We start from the raw sequence: 21,766 nt of genomic DNA on the forward strand, positions 1-21,766 counted from the left end.
ATAGAACCACAAATACACATATATATTAAGTACAAAGTGTAAGTAGTTTTTATAATGAGTCAGTACCTGTAACTCAGTGCTAAGGATTCAAAAGGAAGAAAGAAGATGGGAGGTTTATGAAGTTAGATAGAATCAAGCAGAGTATTTATACTATAAAAAAGCCTTATGGAAAGGTATGGATTAGGTGTTTACTCTGGATTGCTTGGAATAGTCTTGAAAGGCCAATATTTAATCCCTTTATTTTAATCTTTTTTTCTTTTTCAGTATTAAATATTGGTGGCTAGAATGCAGTCAACTCTTTTTATTCATTTAATCTTCATAAAAAATAATTGAGTCAGTACTAGAAATAGTGCTGAAGGAAATATTGCATAAATTAAGTTTCTTTTTTTTCTTTTCATAAGACAATCCTAACTCTCCCAATCAGAGGCAACATTGCTACAAATCAGAAACAGACAGCAATGAGAATCTAAGACAGGATTTCACTCTTTTCTAGAAATCACACACTTAATGTTCTAATGCTGGCGATATGGGCAAATATTTCATGCTAATAAAAATCCTGAAATACAGAGCTGGTTTATACATACAATAAGTCTATCATAAATTTTCTTAAGTGTATTTCCACAATTTAAACTCATAATAAAAAATCTTAATCTCAATTATAACATGATTACTGGATCCCATTTTGTTCTACTAAGAATAAGAGTTAACATGACTAGAAAGTTTTCTTCTCTTCTTGCTACCATGTACATTTTTAAAATTTTACTAAGTATCTACTCTGTGCTAATTACTGTGTTAGACACAAAGATGAATAGAACATATGAAGAGATAATGGCTATTTCTATGCTAAGGGCCAGAAAATACTATTAGAGAGACCATGTCTTTCAAATTTCTACATTTCTTAGGTGAAATTAGAATTACTTGTACTATGTCTTCTGAAGGTACTGAAGGAACTTTAGTATCAAAGGAAAACTACAGTCTTTGAATTAATACACTGAATTTCCTAATTAGTAATGAAATTTACACAGGAAAAATAAAGAAATGATGTTTCATAAAAAATATACTAACAATATTGTTTTTATTAAACAGGTATTACTCCCCATTCCAGAGAGAATTAATGGTGTTACTGTCATTATATAAATGGGACCTCATTAAAATTAAGAATTTCTGCCCTTCAAAAGTCACTGTTAAGAGAATGAAAAGCACGAGAATGGGAGAGAAGCTTGCGAATCTCATACCTGACAAAGGACTGTATCCAAAACATAAAAAGAACTCTCAAAACTCAATATGAAAACAAGCCAACAAAAAAACTAGCAACATATTGAAGAGGATTGTGGGAAGATGGCAGGGTAGGAATCTCTAGGACTTAGTCTTTCCACAAAAACAATATTTAAACAGGCATAAACTATCTGAAACAAATATTTTGACACTCCAGAGCCCAGAAGAACACTGTACAGCATCTAGGAAAGAGCGGGAGGAAGAGGCTAATAAATTATGGTAAAGAACAGTAAACTCCTCCCTCTACACGGCAAACAACTGTTTCCCATTCCCCACCTTACAGTAAGCTGCAGAAGAGTCAAGCCCCTAGCTAGCTATCATTGAAAGGGACATAAAAATCCTAATCCCGAAGAACAAGGGTGGGCATGGCTGATCAATGATCACAGCTTTTGATTAGTGACTTCAGATCACTTGGGGCCTGGCTCTGAAGGCAAATGTTGTTTCAACCCATCCTGGACAAAAGTGATGGTAGCCGCTGTTTCAACACTCCCAGGACAGGGACTGCAGTGGCAGGGGTGGAAATATAAAGACACTGAGCTTCCTCAGGGCTGCAAGGACAGTTAGTTGAAGGGCTGCATAAGCTGGGCAGGCCAGGAAAGCTCAGCTTTGGAGAACTGTCAGATAAACTCTTGTACCCTTCCTGATCTGCTCCCATGGGCACTTTAGAACTGGTCTGTGTCCCCTTTGTGAATTCCTGGCCTGTTTTATCTGGGAAAGTCCTCCACAGTGTGTCCCTCCCTCCCAGAATTTGCCCTCAAGGCTAAAGCAGCTAGAGCCAATAAAAGGAGTGTAATAAACTATAAAGGCAACAGCCTAGGGCTTCAAACATCCAGGAGAGGAGACCTGTCACCTGGGGAAGAGGGGAAAACCAAACTCCTATAAACAGGAGAATTCCAAAACAGCTAACAAGCAAGAGCCCAGGACAAGACACAGGCCCAGGAAGATAGGGAAAATCCTGCACACTGCATGTGCCATTTTAAAATATTACAATATATAGTTTGCAACAAAAGCATACAAGGCAAACAAAGAAACAAGAAATTATGGCCCATCCAGAGAAAGGGGAAAAAATGCAGAAAACAACACTGAAGAAGAATGTGGATGTAACCAAACAAAGCCTTTTTAAAAAATGAATCAAAAGGACTCAATGAGATGAAGGAAAATATAGAGGAAGGACTAAAGGATATCAGGAAAACAATGAATGAGTGATATGAGAGTCTTAGTAAAGCAAGAAAAATTTTAAAAAGGAACCAAGCAGAATTATTGAAGTTGAAGATCACAATAACTGAAATGAAAAATTTCCTAGAGGATTTTAAAATCAGATTAGAGCTGGGAGAAAAAAGAAATATTAATAGTGAAAATAGCCTAAGACACCTTTGGGACCCATCAAGCATCCAATATATGCATTATGGGAATCCCAGAAGGAGAATAAAGAGAAAAGAGCAAAACAAATATTCAGAGAGATAATGGCAGAGAACCTCCCATACTTAACAAAAGATATGAAGTTATACAGGATAAACATGAAGAAAAATCAACCCCATCATATACTGATTATACTATGGAATGCAAAAGACAAGGAGAGAGTTCTAAAAGCTGCAAGAGAAAAACAACATGTTGCATACATAAATAACATGCTATATACAACTCATTTAGAATGATTTCCAATTTCTCATCAGAAAACCAGGCAAGATGGCAGTGGGCTGAAATGCTTTAAGTACAGAAAGAAAGCAACTGCCAACCAAGAATTTCAATCTGGTAAGACTCATTCAAAAATAAGGGAGAGATTAAGACATTCTCAGATAAATAAAAGCTGAGGAAGTTCATCACCACTAGATCTGCTCTACAAGCAATGCTAAAGTGAGTTCTTCATACTGAAAAGACACTAGACAGTGGTTCAAAGTGGCATAAAGAAATAAATGCCTGCAGTAAAGGTAACCATTTGGGTAATTACAAATGCCAGTATTATTGTAGTGTATTGTTTGGTATGTAACTCTACTTCTTACTGCCTATAGGTGCTAAACTGCAAATGCATAAAAAGAAATGATGTATCTATGCTTTTGACATATAATATACAAATATTAAAGTGGTAACAAGTTAAAAAAAAAAAGGTGATGAGACAGAGGAGGATAGGAAAAATATATGTGCATGGTATTGAAATTAGGTTGCTATCAATTCAAATATGACTATTATATATACACAATGTTAAATTTATACCCCATGGTAGCCACAAAGAAAACAGATGAAAAATGTCCAGACAGAAATGAGAAGGCACTCAATATGGTACAACAAAAAATTCAAATAAATATAAAAGTATGCATTAATAGAAGTGAGGGACAAAAAAGGTATGAGACTTACAAAGGCTAAGTAAGTAACAAAATGGAAGAAGAAAGTCCTTTATCAGTAGTGATTTTAAATTTAAATGGATTAATATCTCCAACCAAATGGCAGAGATTGAAAAAAAGAATAAAAAAGCATGACATTACAATATGCTATCTGCAAAAGGCTCACATTAAATTTAAAGACATAAATATGTGTGTGGGAGAAGGATAGAACAAATAAATACCATGAACATAGTAACCAAAAGAGAGCTGGGGTGGATATACGATTATTGGATTAAATAGACCAAGTCAAAAACAGTTTTGAGGGACAAAGAAGGTCATTATATACTGGTAAAAGGGACAATTATAAATACACATGCATCTAGCAGCAGAGCCCCAAAATATACAATGTGAATACTGATAGATTTGAAGAGAGAAACTGCCAGTTCTACAATAGCAAGAAACTTTAATATACCACTGTCAATAATGGATAATCATCTAGTCAGAAGATCAATAAGGAAGTACAAGACTTGAATGATACTCTAAACCAACCAGTCCTAACAGACATATGTAGAACACACAGCCCAGCAAAAACAGAATACACATTTTTCTTGAGCTCACAAGGATCATTCTCCAGGAGAGACCATATGTTGGGTCACAAAACAATTTGCAATAAATTAAAAAATTTTGAAATCATATAATGTATACTAACTGACCACAATGGAATGAAGCTAGAAATCAGTAACAGAGGAAGAAAGGGAAATTGCACAAATATGGGAGAATTAAATAACATACTCTTAAATAACCAGTAGGTTAAAGAGCAAATTAGAGGCAAAATTAGGAAATATTTTGAGGTGAATGAACATGAAAACACAACATACCAAACTTATGGGCTGCAGCAAAAGCAGTAAAATCAATGCTGAGAGGGATCTTTATAGTTCTGAATGCTTGCATTAAAAATGAAGAGGGGGGAGTGAATGTAGCTCAGTAGTTGAGCACCTGCCTCCCACATACAAGGGCCAGAGTTCAATCCCTGGTACCTTCTGAAAAAGAGAAGAAAACAGACTTCAAAGCAGATGCCCAACCTCAAAACTGAAAGAACTAGAAAAAGAAAACTAAATTAAACCCGAAGTGAGCAGAAGGAAGGAAATAAGTATTAGAATAAAGAAATGGAAAAGTAAAAAAATAGCAAGAATCCACAAAAACAAAAGTTAACTATTTGAAAAGATCAATAAAATTGGGAACTAGCACAACAGTATTAACTATTGAATGTAGTTGATTATGTTGATGCTTAGATTTTTTGAGGTTCTTTGCCTATTATACATGTAAATATAAAATACATGTATAAATGTGAGTGTACGATAAAGTATATTATGTTGATCTAAAAATGATTGTTTTTGTGTTGTCTACTGTTGCCCCTTCAAAGCTGGCCTTTCCATTTAAAATAAATGTATTTCATACCTTTAAAAATAATTATTAGCCATTTAGTGGAAGACAAGTTTAGCAGGTACTAGGGTACATACAAACTCTTCAAATCTTTAAGGCATTTTAGTTGGAATGTAACATATTTAACTTAGATTGCACCAAAGATATAATTTTAACAGTGCTTCTTAGAAATTCCTAATTCCTGATAGCAACCTGCTAAGTGGATTTAAACCACAACGCTTACATGGTTTGAGACTCATACTGCCTACAGCTTCATCTGCTTGACATTTCACTTTTCTGACTTGAAGACAGAAAGGAAAACTGTTGGGAAGTGGAAGTGGCTCAAGTGATACAGCTTCCATCTATCATATGAGAGGACCCAGGTTCAATCCCTGGGGCCTCCTGATGAAAAGAAGAGAAAGTGTGCCTGCACAGAAAGCCAGTGCCCATGAGGCAAGCCGAATGCCTGCGCAGAATGCTGAGTGCTGGTACAAGTGAGTCATGCAGCAAGATGATGATGCAACAAAAAACAGATGAAGGGGAGAGTCAAGGTGAAACATAGCAAAGACCAGGAACTGAGGTGGTGCAATTCATAGGGAACCGTTCTCCACATCAGATGTCCTCAAGATTGAATTCTAGAGGAGGAAGACAAGAAGAGAAGACAAAAAGAGAAATGGACACAGAAGATCACATAGCGAATGGACACAGACAGCAAAAAACAGCAGGCAGGGGAAGGGGAGGGGAAGGAAAAAAGAAAAGGAAAACTGTAGTTGTCTCTAACTTTTGAAACAGTTTCATGTAGCCAATGCCTTCCCTTCTCTAGATGAGCTATTCTTGATACTAATGTAAGTTCATAGTGTTTTATTCACCAGAGGCTCATGGCTGTAAAATTACTGTGTAAAGGCATAATAGTGAAGGCTCGTATGTAGTGATCCTCCTAAGTGAAATAATAGTAAGTTGTCCACAGCATGGAAACACTGGGATTTGCCCTACTAACATCCTGCTGTCTACAGTAGTTGTCCCAGAGCTGCTTCCCAAAATGCACCCACAGCCTGGAAGTAAGCTTTATCATACTGTATATTAAAAAAAAATGTGGGAAGAATAAAGGACACTTCCACCTAACTTCAATGTGTGGTATTTCTACTAAGCTTAATAAGGTAAGAATGCAATCTACAATTATTTTAAAGTAACCCACCTTCATTCATCTACCATTCATCTCTTTTCCTTGAATGAGACATCAATCTAGCAAGGGTGTTATTATTTGTGCCTTGAGGGTAGCAATTATAGAATAGCACCACCTAAAATACAATAGTCTTCATTTTTCCTTATTTTTTTTAAAGAAAGTTATACCAAACAGGCTTCTTCAAAGAGAATAAAGAAGGTGAACACCTATTGTTTCAATCACCACACACATTTTTTGGTTTGAAATGGGAGCATGGTCAAGTATGCTTTTGGGGTTTTCTGCATTTAGAAGATCCTACTTAATTGTTGGCAGTTAAGAAAAGTAAGCATCAGTGCAGTTTGTAAGTGTTCTAAATTTACAAAGAAATGCTTTGTCCCTTCTTTTGCACATACTTGTGCTACTGAGGGCTACATTCTCAAAAGAAAACCTAGCAAGGGGACTAATAACGCATTGAAGTAAAAGGGTAGTGTTGCCATTAATTAATATTCTATACATCAGACACAGAGGAAGTGTTGGTAATAGGTAAGTATATCCTGGGGAGAAGAGCGCAATTTAGTATACAAAACAGTTTGCTTTGCCCACAAGGAAGGGCCTATGAATATGGGTTTCAAAACAAAGTCTTAACTTAGAATTTCATTGTGTTTTAAAATTATCTCTGCATTAATCTTTAAACATCTATTAAGCCCTCCTAATAAAGGAGAAATTCGTTTTTATTCATGACTTTTTGTTGATAAAAATGCAGCAATTTATGGTTTAAAAAAAAACACTTTGTTTCTGTGACAGTGTTTGTTAATCCAGCCAACAGTTATCTGCAGATAACATAGAGTTCTTAATGTACAGAAACTGTTCTTCCCCAAAATGTTAGTTTCCTGAATTGTTCTAAGAGTATTTACAAAAACTGAAACTCAGTAATTAAAGAGAAAATGAAAAAAAAACCAAAAAACAAAAAAAGCCCTGACAAACCTTCAGCTAGATTGACAAGGAAAAAAAAATAACAAAAATTGGAAATGAAAAGGGGGACATTACTACTGACCCTCCTGAAATTAAAAACAAAAACAAAAGCAAAACAAAACAAAAAAACTATGAGGATACTATAAACCACTCTACACCCATAAATTAGATAACTTTAATGAAATGTACAAATTCTTAGAAACACTCAAGCTACCTACACTGATTCAAGAATAAATAGAAGCTTTCAAAACACTAATTACTAGTAAAAAAAAAATTACATCAGCAATAAAAAACCTACCAACAAAGAAAAGACCAGGACCAGATGGCTTCACAGGGAAATTCTACCAACACTCCAATTCTGTTCAAATTCCTCCAAAAATTAAAGAGGAGGGAACACTCCCTAATTCATTCTATGGGGCCAACATCACCCTCATACCAAAGTCAGATAAAGATACCAAAAGAAGAGAATAGTACAGACCAATATCTGTTATGAAAGTAGGTGCAAAAATCCTCAACAAAATACTAGCAAACCAAATCTGACAGCATATTAAAAGAATTCTACAATCATGATGAAGTGGGATGTATCCCTGGTATGCAAGGATGGTTCCACAATCAATTATTGTAATGTATCACATTAATAGAACAAAGGAAGAATAAATACATGACCATCTCAACTGATTTTAAAAAGGCATGTGACCAAATCCAGCAACTCTTGATAAAAACACTTAAAACACTAGAAAGAGAAGGAAACTTCCCCAACATGATAAAGAACATATATGAAAAGCCAACAGCTAACATCCTATGTAATGGTGAAAGACTGAAAGCTTTCCCTCTAAGATTAAGAACAAGACAAGTATTCCACTGTCACCATTCTTATTCATTATTGTAGTGTAGTGGAAGTTCTTACCAGAGGAATTAGGGAAGGAAAAGAAATAAAAAGTATCCAAATTAGAAAGGAAGAAGTAAAACTTTCACTTTTTGCAGATGACATGATCCTATATAGAGTAAACCCTAAAAAATCCACAAGAGCTCCTAGAATTAATAAATGAATTCAGCAAAGTGGCAGAGTTAAAGATCAACACTCAAATATCAGTAATGTTTCTATACACAATGAACAACTAGAAGAAGAAATCAAGAAAAAAATTCTATTTATAATAGCAACTAAAAGAATCAAATACCTAGGAATAAATCTAACCAAGGATATAAAAGAGGTGTACATGAAAACTACAAATTATTACTAAAAGAAATCAAACACTACCTAAATAAATGGAAGAATATTTTGTGTTCACGGACTGGGAGACTAAATACTGTTAGCATGTCAGTCCTACCAAAAGTAATTAATTTATGGATTCAATGCAATCCTAGTCATAACCTTCTTTGCTTAACAGAAGGTCAATGATCAAATTTACAGGGAAGTGGAAAGGGCACCTAATATAAGGTGGTGCAAAAGGAAATTGCGATTTCGGACCATGAATTTTAAATCATTATAACTAGGCTCAAATACATCTTTATTAATCAAAGTAGGAACCATTACAATCAACACCGTTTTGCCAGTGAGAGATGTTTGTTTATCCCTGTAGCGTAAAAATCCATGCTTCAGGATTCGACGAACTCTTGGAAAGCATTTTCTGCATCCTGCTGGTTGTGCAAGCATTTTCCCTGCAAAAAGTTGTCAAGATGCTTGAAGAAGAAGTAGTTGGTTGGCAAGAGGTCAGGTGAATATGGCAGATGAGGTGAAACTTTGTAGCCCAATTCGTTCAACTTTTGAAGTATTGGTTGTGCAACATGCAATCGGGCATTGTTGTGGAGAACAATTGGGCCCTTTCTGTTGACCAATGCTGGCTGCAGGTGTTGCAGTTTTCAGTGCATCTAATCGCTTTGCTGAGCATATTTGTCAGATATAATGATTTTGCCAGGATTCAGAAAACTGTAGTGGATCAGAATGGCAGCAGACCACCAAACAGTGACCAAAACCTTTTTTTTTTTTTTTTTTGTGCAAGTTTGGCTTTGGGAAGTGCTTTGGAGCTTCTTCTCGGTCCAATCACTGAGCTAGTAATTGCCGGTTGTTGTATAAAATCTGCTTTTCATCACACATCACAATCTGATAGAGAAATGGCTTGTTATTATTGCAGAGAATGAGAAGATGACACTTCAAGATGACAATTTTTTGGATTCTCAGTCGGCTCATGAGGCACTCACTTATCGAGCTTTTTCACCTTTTCAGTTCACTTTAAATGCCGAATGATCATAGAATGGTCCACGTTGAATTCTTCAGCAACTTCTCCTGTAGCTGTAAGAGAATCACCTTTGATGATTGTTCTCAATTGGTCGTTGACAACTTCTGACGGCTGGCCCTTACACTCCTCATCTTCAAGGTTCTGGTTGCCTTTGCAAAACTCCTTGAACCACCATTGCACTGTATTTTTGTTAGCAGTTCCTGGTCAAATGCATTGTTGATGTTGCAAGTTTTCTCTGTTGCTTTACAACCCATTTTGAACTCAAAATAAGAAAACCGCCCAAATGTGCATTTTGTCTAACATCATTTTCAGAGTTTAAAATAAATATAAAATAAACAGCAAGTAATATCATTAGCAAAAAAAAACATAAAGCTAGAAATGCACATTAAAATGATGTATAACAATCATATTTAAGAATGTATTACAATATCAAATGATAAACTTCAACAATGCAGAACCGCAATTACTTTTGCACCAACCAATATTAAAAGCCATCTTGAAAAAGAAACTGAAGGACTCACACTTTCATATCTTAAAACTTATACAAAACCACAGTAAACAAAACAGACTGATACTGGCACAAAGAAAGACATACAGACAAATGGAATAGAACCAAGAGCTCGAAATCAACCCTCACATTTATGGCCAAATGATTTTTGACAAGGAGGGTAAAGATGACTCAAATTGGGAAAGATAGTCCCTTCAATAAATGGTGCTGGGAAAATTGGATCTCCCTTTGCCAAAAAAAAAACAAAACAAAAAACTAGGAAGAGGACCCTTACTTCACACCATATACAAAAATCAAAGACTTAAATAATTTAAATATAAGAGCTGGAACTATCAAACTCCTAGAAGAAAATGTACAGGTGAATCACAAGGAACTTGTGTTAGGCAATGATTTCTTAGACTTTACACCCAAAGCACAAAGCAACAAAAGAAAGCATAAATAAATGGGACTTCATCATTAAAAATTTAATTTTTATGCCTCAAAGTATTAATAGTTTATCATAAAAGTAAAATGACATCCTACACAGTGGAAGATAATATTTGGAAATCACATAGCCAATAAAGATTTAATATCAAGAAAATATTTTTTAAAATCCTTCAACTTAACAAAAAGGCAAATAATGCAATTTCAAAAATAGGCAAGACTTGAATAGACATCTCATATCTGAATATAATTAAAAGGGGAAATGTTAGATTGTATATATGGTAACAGAATAAAAAATTTTTTAATCCATGGAACTATATTACATAGTGAACCCTAAGTTAAACCATTGATTTTAGTTAATAGTACAATTAAAAAAATATAATATCATCCATTAAAACAAATGTTCCACACCACTGCAGGGTGCTGGTGGTATATGGGAATCCTGTATTTTATGCATGATTGTTTTGTAAACTCACAGCTTCTCTAATAAAGAAAAAAAAATTTTTTAACAAGCAAGTATTTTAACACATTTCACCCAAGAAGATAAAAGTGTTTCAAATTAGATGACAAATCAGCAAATGAAAAAAAAAAAATTGTTCCATTTCATTAGTAACTAGGGAAATGCAAATTAAAACCACAGATGATCCACCCTTCTCTCTGGCTCCCTTAGCAACAGCTACTGCCACAGTCATCACTAGCTTCACTTCCTCTCTTCCTTCTGCTGAGCCACTTGCCTCCTCGCATTATGATCATCCTCTCCATTCAACAGCTGGAGCTGCTGGCCATGGGTGCCCGCCTCTCACCAGTGGGTTTTTCCATCAGTGGTTACTTCTGGAAGCTCCAAAGGGTTACCACAGCCCCACCGCGGGTAGCACTGCTGAGTTTGGAGGGTGGGCGGAGCGCCACTTAGGGGCTACAGCAGTGCACAGGATGTCCTGGACCAGGCCCCCACCTCGGCCATGGGTCCTGCTACCATAACCTAAACTGAAGAAGCGAGCCCGGTCCCTGGCTTGCTGCTGCCTGTGGAGCTCGCCCATCCATCGCTCATAAGAGATTTTTAAATCAAAAGTGGGAAAATCAGAGAAAATTGCCATTCCTCACAGCCTGTTCACAATGTGCACTTGTGTGAACAACCAAAGATAAACGGATAATCAAATACAACTTACCACAAACCAAGATTGCCTCTGTAAAAAGAAATGAAAATAATTCTTGGCAGGATTCTGTTTCATATGGTCTTATTGAGATTCAAGAAAAAAAGTCTTTTGGAAATTCTGAGAACATTAAAAATATACATTTGAAGAATGCAGCATTTCCAACTGAAGTGAGTCAAAAGGAAAAATTGCTGGCGCAAAGTTCAGTGATCCTCCTCCTCCTAGTGTTCGTCCAGAGCCTCCTAGTCACTGGATGGGAAGCACTGTTGAAAATTCCAACCAAAATAGGGAGATGATGGCAGTACACTTAAAAACTTTCTTAAGAGTTCAAACTTAGATTTCATATCTGAGTATATATGTAAAACATAGTTTTTCCAAAATCTCTGGATGTTTTAAAAGAAAATTGGAATATGACTGGAAATTTGCCTTTTTGCAGAAGTACAAAAAAGAAAGATGAATTTTAAAAATTATATACCAACAGCTTGTACCATATTTTATATTTTGTAAATACTATATACCATGTATTGTATATATTGTTCATACTTTAGAGGTACTCTGTAGTTTTGTTATGAAAGTATATATTTTGTCCTGCCCAAATTGTAGGTGTTTTATATATATATAAATGGAGAAATTTTAAGTGTGTCTAAGGCACATGAAAAACAAATTTATTTACACAAGGTAGAGAGATTTTTTTTTCAAGAAACAGCTGCCTAATATCAAGGTGAAGATCTGTGAACAATAAACTAATGTACTACTGAAATTTAAATCTGTGGCACAATCATTATAAACATAGGATTTCTCTACATTTCTCTGAATTGATGTTTGCCTTCTAATTGGAAAATTCAATTCCTGTTCCCATTTTTACCAAACTTAATTTCTGTTTTTTTATTTGTAGACATAATTCAAATTTCATTACTCTAAATTGTAATGCCAACAAAATCGGTTATAATCAAATTTTAAAATAATTATAAATACATGTAAAATAACATGTAAACATATACATTAGTCCTGTACATTAGTTTACATGTAAAATAATGTGCAAACTAATGAACAGGAACAGAAAGCATACCAGTGGTTGGTTTCTTCTCCCCCTTTTAAAAAATTAAAGCCACAGTGAAATAAGTGAAATACAATTACACATCTATTAGAATGTCTAAAATTTTTTAAGTCTAAATATTAAGTGTTGGTGAGTATATGGAACAACTTCATACACTGCTTTTGGGAATGTAAAATGATAAAAGCACTTAGTATGACAGTTTGATTTTTTTTTTTTTTAAGTTAAAGATACACTTAGCATTTAATTCAACCATGTCACTCCTAGGCCTTTACTCAAGGGGATTGAGAACATATATCCACACAAAAACTTGTACATGAATATTTATAACAGCTTTATTTGTAATATCCAAAATTGGAAACAGTCCAAATGCCCATCAACAGGCAAATGTACAGACCAAATGTAGTATAGCTACACATTGGAATACTATTCATCAACAAAAAGGAATGAAATAGTGATTCACACAATATGAATGAATCTCAGAATATGTGGAGTAAAAGGAACCAGACCAAAAAAGAGAGCATACAATATGATTTCATTGGTATTAAATTCAAGAACATGCAAACTAATGTTCAGGAACAGAAGCAGACTGTGGTTGATTCCTCAAGGACAACAGAAGGGTTGGGGGAAGGGTAGGAAGGTGATATCATAATGGGATACTAAGAAACTTCTGGGAATGATGATTATATGTATTATCTTGACTGTGCCAATGTTTCCCAGGTATGCATCTATGTTTATATTCACGCATGTGTATATCTTTAAACACACACACACATATATATATAAAACAAATTTCCACATTAAATATATGCAGCTTACTGTATGTCAACTATATTTTAATGAAGCTGTAAAAAAAAGGGGGGGGTGGAATTTGTCACCATAGGCATTTGTCTATATGATGCATCAAACTTTCTTTACAACAAATTTGGATGTCAAGAAGTAACAAACACCACACTGAAATAAAAACAAAAAAAAATTACATCTAGTTATAAAATGTCTAAATGTTCATTATTATTTTGTCTAATAAACAAACAAAATACATTACAGAGGGGTGGGGGTAAGGGAGGCCTTTTAAACACCTGAAAAGATTCTCAAACTCAGTAATGATATTTCAAAATTACAATTACATGTATACACCATTTTTAACCTACCAGATTAGCAATAATCAAACATAACAACATATGCTATTGGTGAGGTTGTAGGGAAACAGGCACTCTCATTCATTACTGGTATGAGTACAAAATGGTGCAATATTTTTGGAGAATAATTTGACAATATCAAAACTATAAATGCATTTCTCAGTTGATGTAGCAATAACAAGTCTAAAAATTTATCCTATAGGTTATATCTGAAGAGATACAAAATGTCATATATACAAGGTTATTAACGTTAGCAATTTTGATTAAAATCTCTTGATATTACAAACTATGGTAATACACATGCATTAGCATACATGAGAATGTTCTCTGTATTCCAATAATATATAACAATATTCTTTTGTACAAGAAAAGGAGAAGATAAAAATGTGTGTGCATAATCATTGTTAACATTTCAGAATATTTCCATGTAGTCTCCTGTTTTCTTTTTCATACATGGTATATTAAAACCTGGTATCTGATACACTGATGTTAGACTAATTTAATATACTAACATAATCTGGTACATGGATATGAAAGCATAATTCAGAAATTTTCACTGATCATAGATTAAGGAGAATATAAAGAGGGGCTTCATTCTTTCATTCATTCATTCAAAAAATATTTATCAGACACCTACTATGTGCTCAGTACTAATCAAGGGTGACATGATTTCTGCCTTCACACCACTTACAGTTGACAGTGGAGGCTTTCAAACTTTTGGTCTTAGGACCCCTCTACACTCTTAAATTTTCATGACCCAATGCACTTTTACTTATATAATAGCTATCTATACTTATCATATTAAATATTAAAATGTTTAAATATTTATTTAAGAGAATATATAATGTAAATATAAACAGCATTTCTTTAAGTTAAAAAAAAAAAACGTAAATTTTCCAAAATAAAGTTTAGTGAAAATGGTGGCACTTTCTACATTTTTGCAAATGTCTTTAATATCTAAGTCAAGAGAAGAAAGCCTCATTTTCATATCTGTGTCAGCATTCAATCTATTGTAATATGGTGTTTGGTTTCAAACAAATATGCAATTGGAAAAGGAAAGAATACTTCAATAGGCTTTTTGGATAATGTGGATATTCATCTTTGATATTATACCAAATTCTCTGAAGTTGTAGTTTCCTAAAGCTTATGTGGAATTTGAAAACTTATCAATAAACTTTTCATTTAGTTACATTAAAATCCATTTGTCTATCTTGCACTTTGAACAGATATTTAACTCATGCATTATTCTGTAACAGCATGCATTGGTCATTTGGAAATTATTGGTTCAGGGAGTTATGCAGATCTTCCAAACATTGACTCTCTTCATTTTTCATTAACAAAAAAAAATCATATTCATTAATATCTCTACTGATGTGACTAGAAAAACCTGGGTATTGGGAAAATGTAAATCTTGTGATTGCATATTTAAGTTTTCCAAAAGTTCTAATTTTCACTCGGAAATTCAAATTTTATCATTGTTTGCTTTGAAGTGACAGGCTTACTTTATTGCTTTTGGATAAAATAGCTGCAAAATACTCAAACCTGAATGACCATAGTCATTCTACTAAAAACCAAATAGTTCAGCTTAGAACTCAAACATTACACAAGCACATTATGCATACATCCAATTTCGTCACACAGAATATTAAAAAAAATTATAACTCAACAATCAAATATAAATAAAATTAATTTTTACTGCTTCATCTAGGGCCACTCTTAAGTGAAACTTGCTTTCCCCATCGCCACATGAACTGTGAGTGTGACAATGAACAATACAATGACTACTAGTACAGTTTGGTGCAAAAGGCTTGAATTGTGTTGAGGTGCCAGGAGTTCTACCCACCACTGTTTTTGCACCATCAGTCTAAATGCCAAATAGTAGAAGAGGCAAATAATATCTTCATATTATTATGAAAATAGTTTTGACCTCATGGATTCCCTTAAAAGGCATCTGGGATCCTCATGGATTCTTAAGCCACACTTTGAGATGTGGCTAGAGGACAAACGTAATTATAAGGTCATAGCTTTTCCAGGGAAGAAAGGCTGTATAGATGTAGATGTTAAATGGCTGCTATGGTGTCTGTTGATGGCTGGCTCCAGCACAGAACTTCAGAGTATAAAGACATAGCTTACTGTTTGGAGAGATGTTAGGTGCAGCACCAAAGCAGCAGTTCTTAATTCTGGTTTTCTAATCACTGGATGGCAGTTATGGAAATATGTTTTACTGAACTTCAGTCCCAGTGGCAGTCTTTCAATGATTTATAAATACTCAATTCCCTATATGAAATATCTTGCTGCTTAAAATGCTTAACATATACATTCCTCTTTTATTTTGCCAATAAAATGACTGACAATTTCCTTTTCTTCTCTTTTTCTGTGCTTTTACACACACGTATTTTAGTGAAAGTTTGATGGAATAGGTTATATCTATGCCAATTTCTCTAAGTACATTTTTAAAACAAACTTTCTACTTGTACGCATTTGTGAAATCAAATTCTAGAAGGAATAATGGATACCAATTTAAAAAAGATAGAATTGTGTATGTATAGTAGATACAAGTCTAGTGGCACTCAACATTTATTCACACCTCCATCTAAGTATGCCTTCCTGTACTGCAGAAAAGTTGAAGAAAACAAGAATACATTTTCCAGATTCTTAAAGTAGAGTCTGGATGAGAATTTGGTTCTTCTGATTAGATGAATCTACACAGGACTTGAAATCCTGACATTAGGAGAGGAACTAATAAAATGGAGTTTGATCTAGCCCCTCCCCCAGTGGGTTGAGGAGTTTTACCAATCTAACCAGTGGTTATTTCCCCAATTTTTCAATGCATGGTTGATACTCATAAACACAAGAACCCAAAAATTACCCAACTGACTCCATGACTTATGGAGTCAGAGCCATGATGGTAGTAAGGGCAAAATGGAAGTTACTGGGATTTTTCTTTCCTTCCAAAATAATAATTCCAGAAAATTTCAGACATTAGTGCCTCTGAAAACTTGAAAATCAGGGATTGTGATTTCTATCACATTCTTATTTAACTTTTCTGTCAGGCTTGTGGAGAAAAAACATGGAGTTCTGTGGAATGACAATGTATTCTTTAATACTTAAGCCATATACACATATACAAATGTTTTGATATAATGAAAAATTGATCTGTGTATTCCTACATCCTAGAATATTATTCATAAACATTTTCAGGGCTGATAAAAATTTAGAATTTACCAACAGTCATCTGTCAAAATAACGACCTCAGCAAATGTGGATATCAAGGGGAAAAAGTTCAAGAGACTAAAATCTTTTATTAATTTTTTTTTATTATGATATGTCAGTACTAAAAATCACTCCAAAAGTTACATTCTCCATAATCTTGCTGCCTGACTGGAATCCCTGTTTATCATCCTCGATAGAATCAAGTAATAGTATCCATTTCAAACAATCTACTAGTCTAGACTAACCAAGAATAAATGCTATTTCAGGAGGAAACATAGGGTATTCTAAGTTTTACATTTACTTTCTGATTTTCCCATATCAGAAATCAAACTGAATTCATTAGATAGGTTTTTCTGAAAATATTCCCTAGAATATTTCAGTTGATTTGAGGACTTTTCTTTTACAAATCAGAGCATACAGAGTATACTCTTCCAATACATGACTAAAAAAAAAAAAAATCAGAGTGCACAGTGTTGTCAAAAAATTTAATAAAAAGAAATTTATATTGGGATTTCATACTAGATTGGGAAATTAATGCGATAAGGAAGCCCCATCTAACTGTCAGCATTTAGTACTCTGCTAGAGGTTCTAATCACTGCAATAAATAAATAAATAAATGACAATAAACAAGGGATAAAAATAAAAATTATCATTATTAGCAGCAACTATATTATGTATCTAGAAAATTCAAGAAAAGAAACGGCAACATTATTAGAATGAGTAAGAATTCTGAGAAAGGAGGAGATATACAAGATTCATATTAAAATATCTAAGTCATTTGTATATACTAAGAATAGGCAATGAGAAAAAGGAATGGGGAGGTGGCAAGGAAGAGATCCCATTGATAATCAAAACAAATATTTAAAATGCCTATAATAAACTAATAAGAAATGTGCAAGAAATATACAAAACAAAACAAACAAAAGCACAAGACTTTATTCCAGAATATATGGAAAAAAAAAAAAATGGAGGATTACCTGGTTTCTAGGATTGGGAATTTAATATTATAAAGTTATCAGTTCTCACTAAATTAATTCGTAAGTTCAGTAGGATTTTTATGGAACCTGAGAAGCCAATTCTAAAGTCTACAGAAAAAAGAAGAGGCAAAAAAATGAAGATGAGGGAATTTGTTTCTCTGAATATCAATTCATAACATAAAAAAGTAATAGTAAAATACTTGGAAACAAGCTAAGAAAATGATTAAATAATCTGTGGTATATCAACACTATAGAATACTAATTCAGCTATTAAGAATGAGATGAAGATACAGCCATTGTTCTCAAACATGAATGTACATGAAAATATATTTGGAAAGCTAGTTAAAATGCCCATTATCACTAACCTCAGAGAATTTTATTCAGGAATTTTCACTTTTAATAACACACGAGATTTTAATAAAGGTGGCTACATTGGCCACTCTTTGGAGACTACTTTTCTATTATGAAAGACATGTTAAGTGGGAAAAGCAATTTCTAGAACAATATGTATTCTATGATCCCATTTTGTTTTTAACAAAACTATTTGTAGATGCAAATATGAATGATGTGTGCATGGAAGTAAATTCATGAGGAAAAAGTCTGGAGGGGTATTTAAATTTGTAACAGTGGCAATCTCTAGGGGTTGAATGTGACCTTTGGGGAATAGAGGAATGCAAGTGGACTGTAACAGTTTCAAATTCTTTTATGAATTCCAAAAAAAGAAAGATCATGTTTTTTACCTAATTCATTCCTGTGGGTGTGAGACCCTTCTGACTGGACTACATCAGTGAAGCATGACTCAGGTTGAGTCTTGCCTTCTTGCTGGTCTGATATGAACAGATGGAGAGAGAGACACAGGAAAAAGAAAGCTCTGCCATATTTGTTCCTGTCACATGGGAGAAAGGACTTTAGGTTTGCCCACAGTTGAATTCAAGGAAAAAATATAGAGAGAGGCTGGCAGATCCTCCATCTTGCCTGATTACCACATGGCAGGACACTAGGATCGGTAGTAGCCGACTTTGGTGAGAGAGCATCACTAATGGTGCCTTGGATTTGGACATTTCCTGGTGTCAGAACTTGTAAGCCTTTTCCCTAATAAATGTCCTATTATAAAAGCCAATCCATTTTTGGTACTCTGCATTGGGAGCCCTAATGTAAACTAAGACATGGACTTTCACAATTTATACATTTCTCTAGTATTTTATTTTTTTTGCACTAAGAATATGCTTATGTATTATCTGCTTAATGTGTTAAGAAAATAAAGCATAATAAAAAGGTAAAGTGCAGGTAATGTCACGAACTAATAGTTGTTTACAAAATGAAGACTCATGTTGTAAGATTATCATAAAGCAACACGAAAAGTTGCAGATATTTCTCACGAGTACTCTCTGACTTCAGGCAAGATATTCCTTTTACTTTCCTTAGGCAAGTATGTATGTGTGCTGCCACGCTCCTAATTAACTTATATTTAAAGGGAAAATTCTCAGGAATAAATTTTGGCATGATTACCCCAAATGCAATAGTTAAACAAGGTGAGGAAATACAGGTGGTGAGGAACTACTTCTTTTCCGTTGTTTCCAAAGGTAAAATCACTGACAGATACAACAACTGGGAGTCTCTTCCTTAAAGCCATGGTGGCATTTGAAAGCATGGGACCTTGGCCACTAGGCCTGGCTGTGAGGGCCGGTGACTAAAAACCTCAAGTAGAAATTATTTCATGAGTCAAAGTTGACCAGTGATCTAGTGAAGTAGAATATTACTAAGGCATTGACTTTCACAGCATGTTAACAGTGCATGGAATCAATTAGATTGTAATTACAGAAATTCTGGTTACCCAGGAAAGGGTTACTTTGCATTTTGTAGTTCGATATCACAACATTAATTAAAATAGGGAAGCGGACATGGCTCAACTGATAGAGCATCCACCTACCATATGGAGGGCCCGGGGGTTCCATCCCCAGGCCCTCCTGACCTGTGTGGTAAGCTGGCCCATGTGTAATGCTGTGGCACTCAATGAGTACAGTGCCACACAGGGGCGTCCCTGCAAGGAGTGTGCCCCACAAGGATAGCCGCCTCATGTGAAAAAAGTTCAGCCCACCCAGGAGTGGGACCGCAAACACAGAGAGCTGACACAGCAAGATGATGCAACAAAAAAGAGATGCAATTTCTCTGTGTCGCCAGGTAATGCAAGCAGACGCAGAAGAACACACAGTGAATGAACACAGAGAGCAGACAACAGAGGGGAAGGAGAGAGAAATAAATAAATAATAAATCTTTTAAAAAAAGAGAAAAAAAACATTAATTAAAAATAAACTGCCCTATAATTAACATCTGGCATTATAATACATGAATCATAACAGATTCTCTTACTGGTGGATGATTTTACTCTTATTCCTAATGCTTTTATAGCATTAAGAATTATTTCATCTCCAACACAAGTTCTGATTCTCCTGAGCAAAGTGACAACTACTTGACCCTTAGTAATATTTTATAGAATTCTATAGCTAAAAGAGAAAACAGTTATGTTTTCAACTGCTTAATTTTAAGACTGAAAGTACTACTAAAATAGTCTATTCCCAAAATCCAATGTTTAATCATTTTAAGTGCTCTTCCATCCATTTTCTTCGTAAAATATGCAATTTACTAAAACTCAAATGACCCAAATCAATAATTGAGTAATTTTATCATCTGCTTCAAAATTTCCTGCTTCTAAAACTGATACACCCAAGGATATTAAAAATTGCAGTATGTACCACTGTCAACTCAAATTAGTAAAGAAATAACTTCCTTTTGTGTTTACTTAGCAGCATCTACATGTATAACACATTTTCCAACCAAAATACATGATTTGAGCCAAATAATTTTTTAAGATTTAGAAGCTTTTATAAACATTAAATTAGAAAATATTAAATAACAAGTTATATAATCGATTGATTTTACTGATTATAATAAAATCATATGCAATTAGAGGATCTGTCTTCAAAAATCAAACAATGCTCTAAAAAAATCCCCAAAACTAAATCTAGAAATCCTCTGGTTAATTACTACACTTGTTGAAGGAGGAAAACAGCTATCACCCTGCAGCAGTGTAACAACAGCTCTAAGTATTTTCTTGACATTTCACACTACTTGTCAAGTTAATTTTCCAAAAAGTATGTCAGAACAAGAGGTCTGTCTGAAAAGATGGCAAGTCTCCTTATGTAAGATGATAAAGCTGGTACCTATTGATAGTGAGTGAGCAGGCCAGGAAATATTCCCCCACATCCTTTCAGTAGATTGATTATATGGGTCAATTTAGGAATGGAAACTGAGAATATTTTCAGAGAAACATCTCTTTGGAGTTTTTCTACCAAATTAAATCAATTTATTGCGGGGTAATTGATTTCCTTTACTCAAGCTGAAGAGAGAAGGCATATTTTGGGAGAAAAATATTATAGACTTTCTCAGAGGTAATAAAACCCCAAAATAGGATTAGAGTCAATAGATTGCCTGGGTGACAAAGAAAAAAAAAAAAAAAACCAAAAAGACAATAAACTAAAGGTAAGAATAAAAGAATTCAAACATTTTGATAGTATAAACTTTCCCAAATTTCAAACAGAGCATCTTAATCCAGGCATAGAATACAAGTTTGAAGCACTAAATCAATATTTTTTACATGAATTACTTTTAACTGATTCCTAAATAAATTTTAAAACTTATCAAAAATATAATATGGGGCTCAATATCCACATCCAGAATTTAAAATTTACTATAACACCCTCACTGTTAAATAAAGGAATGTTAAAATATGAAAATACTGAAAAGAAAAAATAAAATACAGGACACTCCAAGGAAAAGCTCTTCACTATACCCTGCAAAAGATATTCACTTTTTCTACTTTCTATATATAAAAATAGATATTTTACAATTAATTCA

At 34.1% G+C, this 21,766-nt stretch overlaps 1 protein-coding gene across 4 annotated transcripts in view; it reads right to left on the reverse strand.

Moving 5' to 3' along the window:
* The window catches only part of NECTIN3 (nectin cell adhesion molecule 3), a 157,999-nt gene that overhangs the window by 71,783 nt on the left and 64,450 nt on the right, over positions 1 to 21,766 (reverse strand). Inside the window, exon 8 of one of the 4 annotated variants that reach the window (XM_058295875.2) lies at positions 10,360 to 11,731. The exons of 2 other annotated variants lie outside the window; for them this stretch is intronic. In XM_058295875.2, coding sequence (XP_058151858.1) covers positions 11,711 to 11,731 — 21 coding nt within the window. In that variant the 3' untranslated portion in view covers positions 10,360 to 11,710. Of the gene's footprint in view, positions 1 to 10,359; positions 11,732 to 12,839; positions 13,477 to 21,766 lie in introns of those variants that run through there. One more of the 4 variants, XM_004456911.5, reaches the window with a different exon arrangement.

Source organism: Dasypus novemcinctus, chromosome 4, assembly GCF_030445035.2.
Source record: "Dasypus novemcinctus isolate mDasNov1 chromosome 4, mDasNov1.1.hap2, whole genome shotgun sequence".
NCBI lineage: Eukaryota > Metazoa > Chordata > Mammalia > Cingulata > Dasypodidae > Dasypus > Dasypus novemcinctus.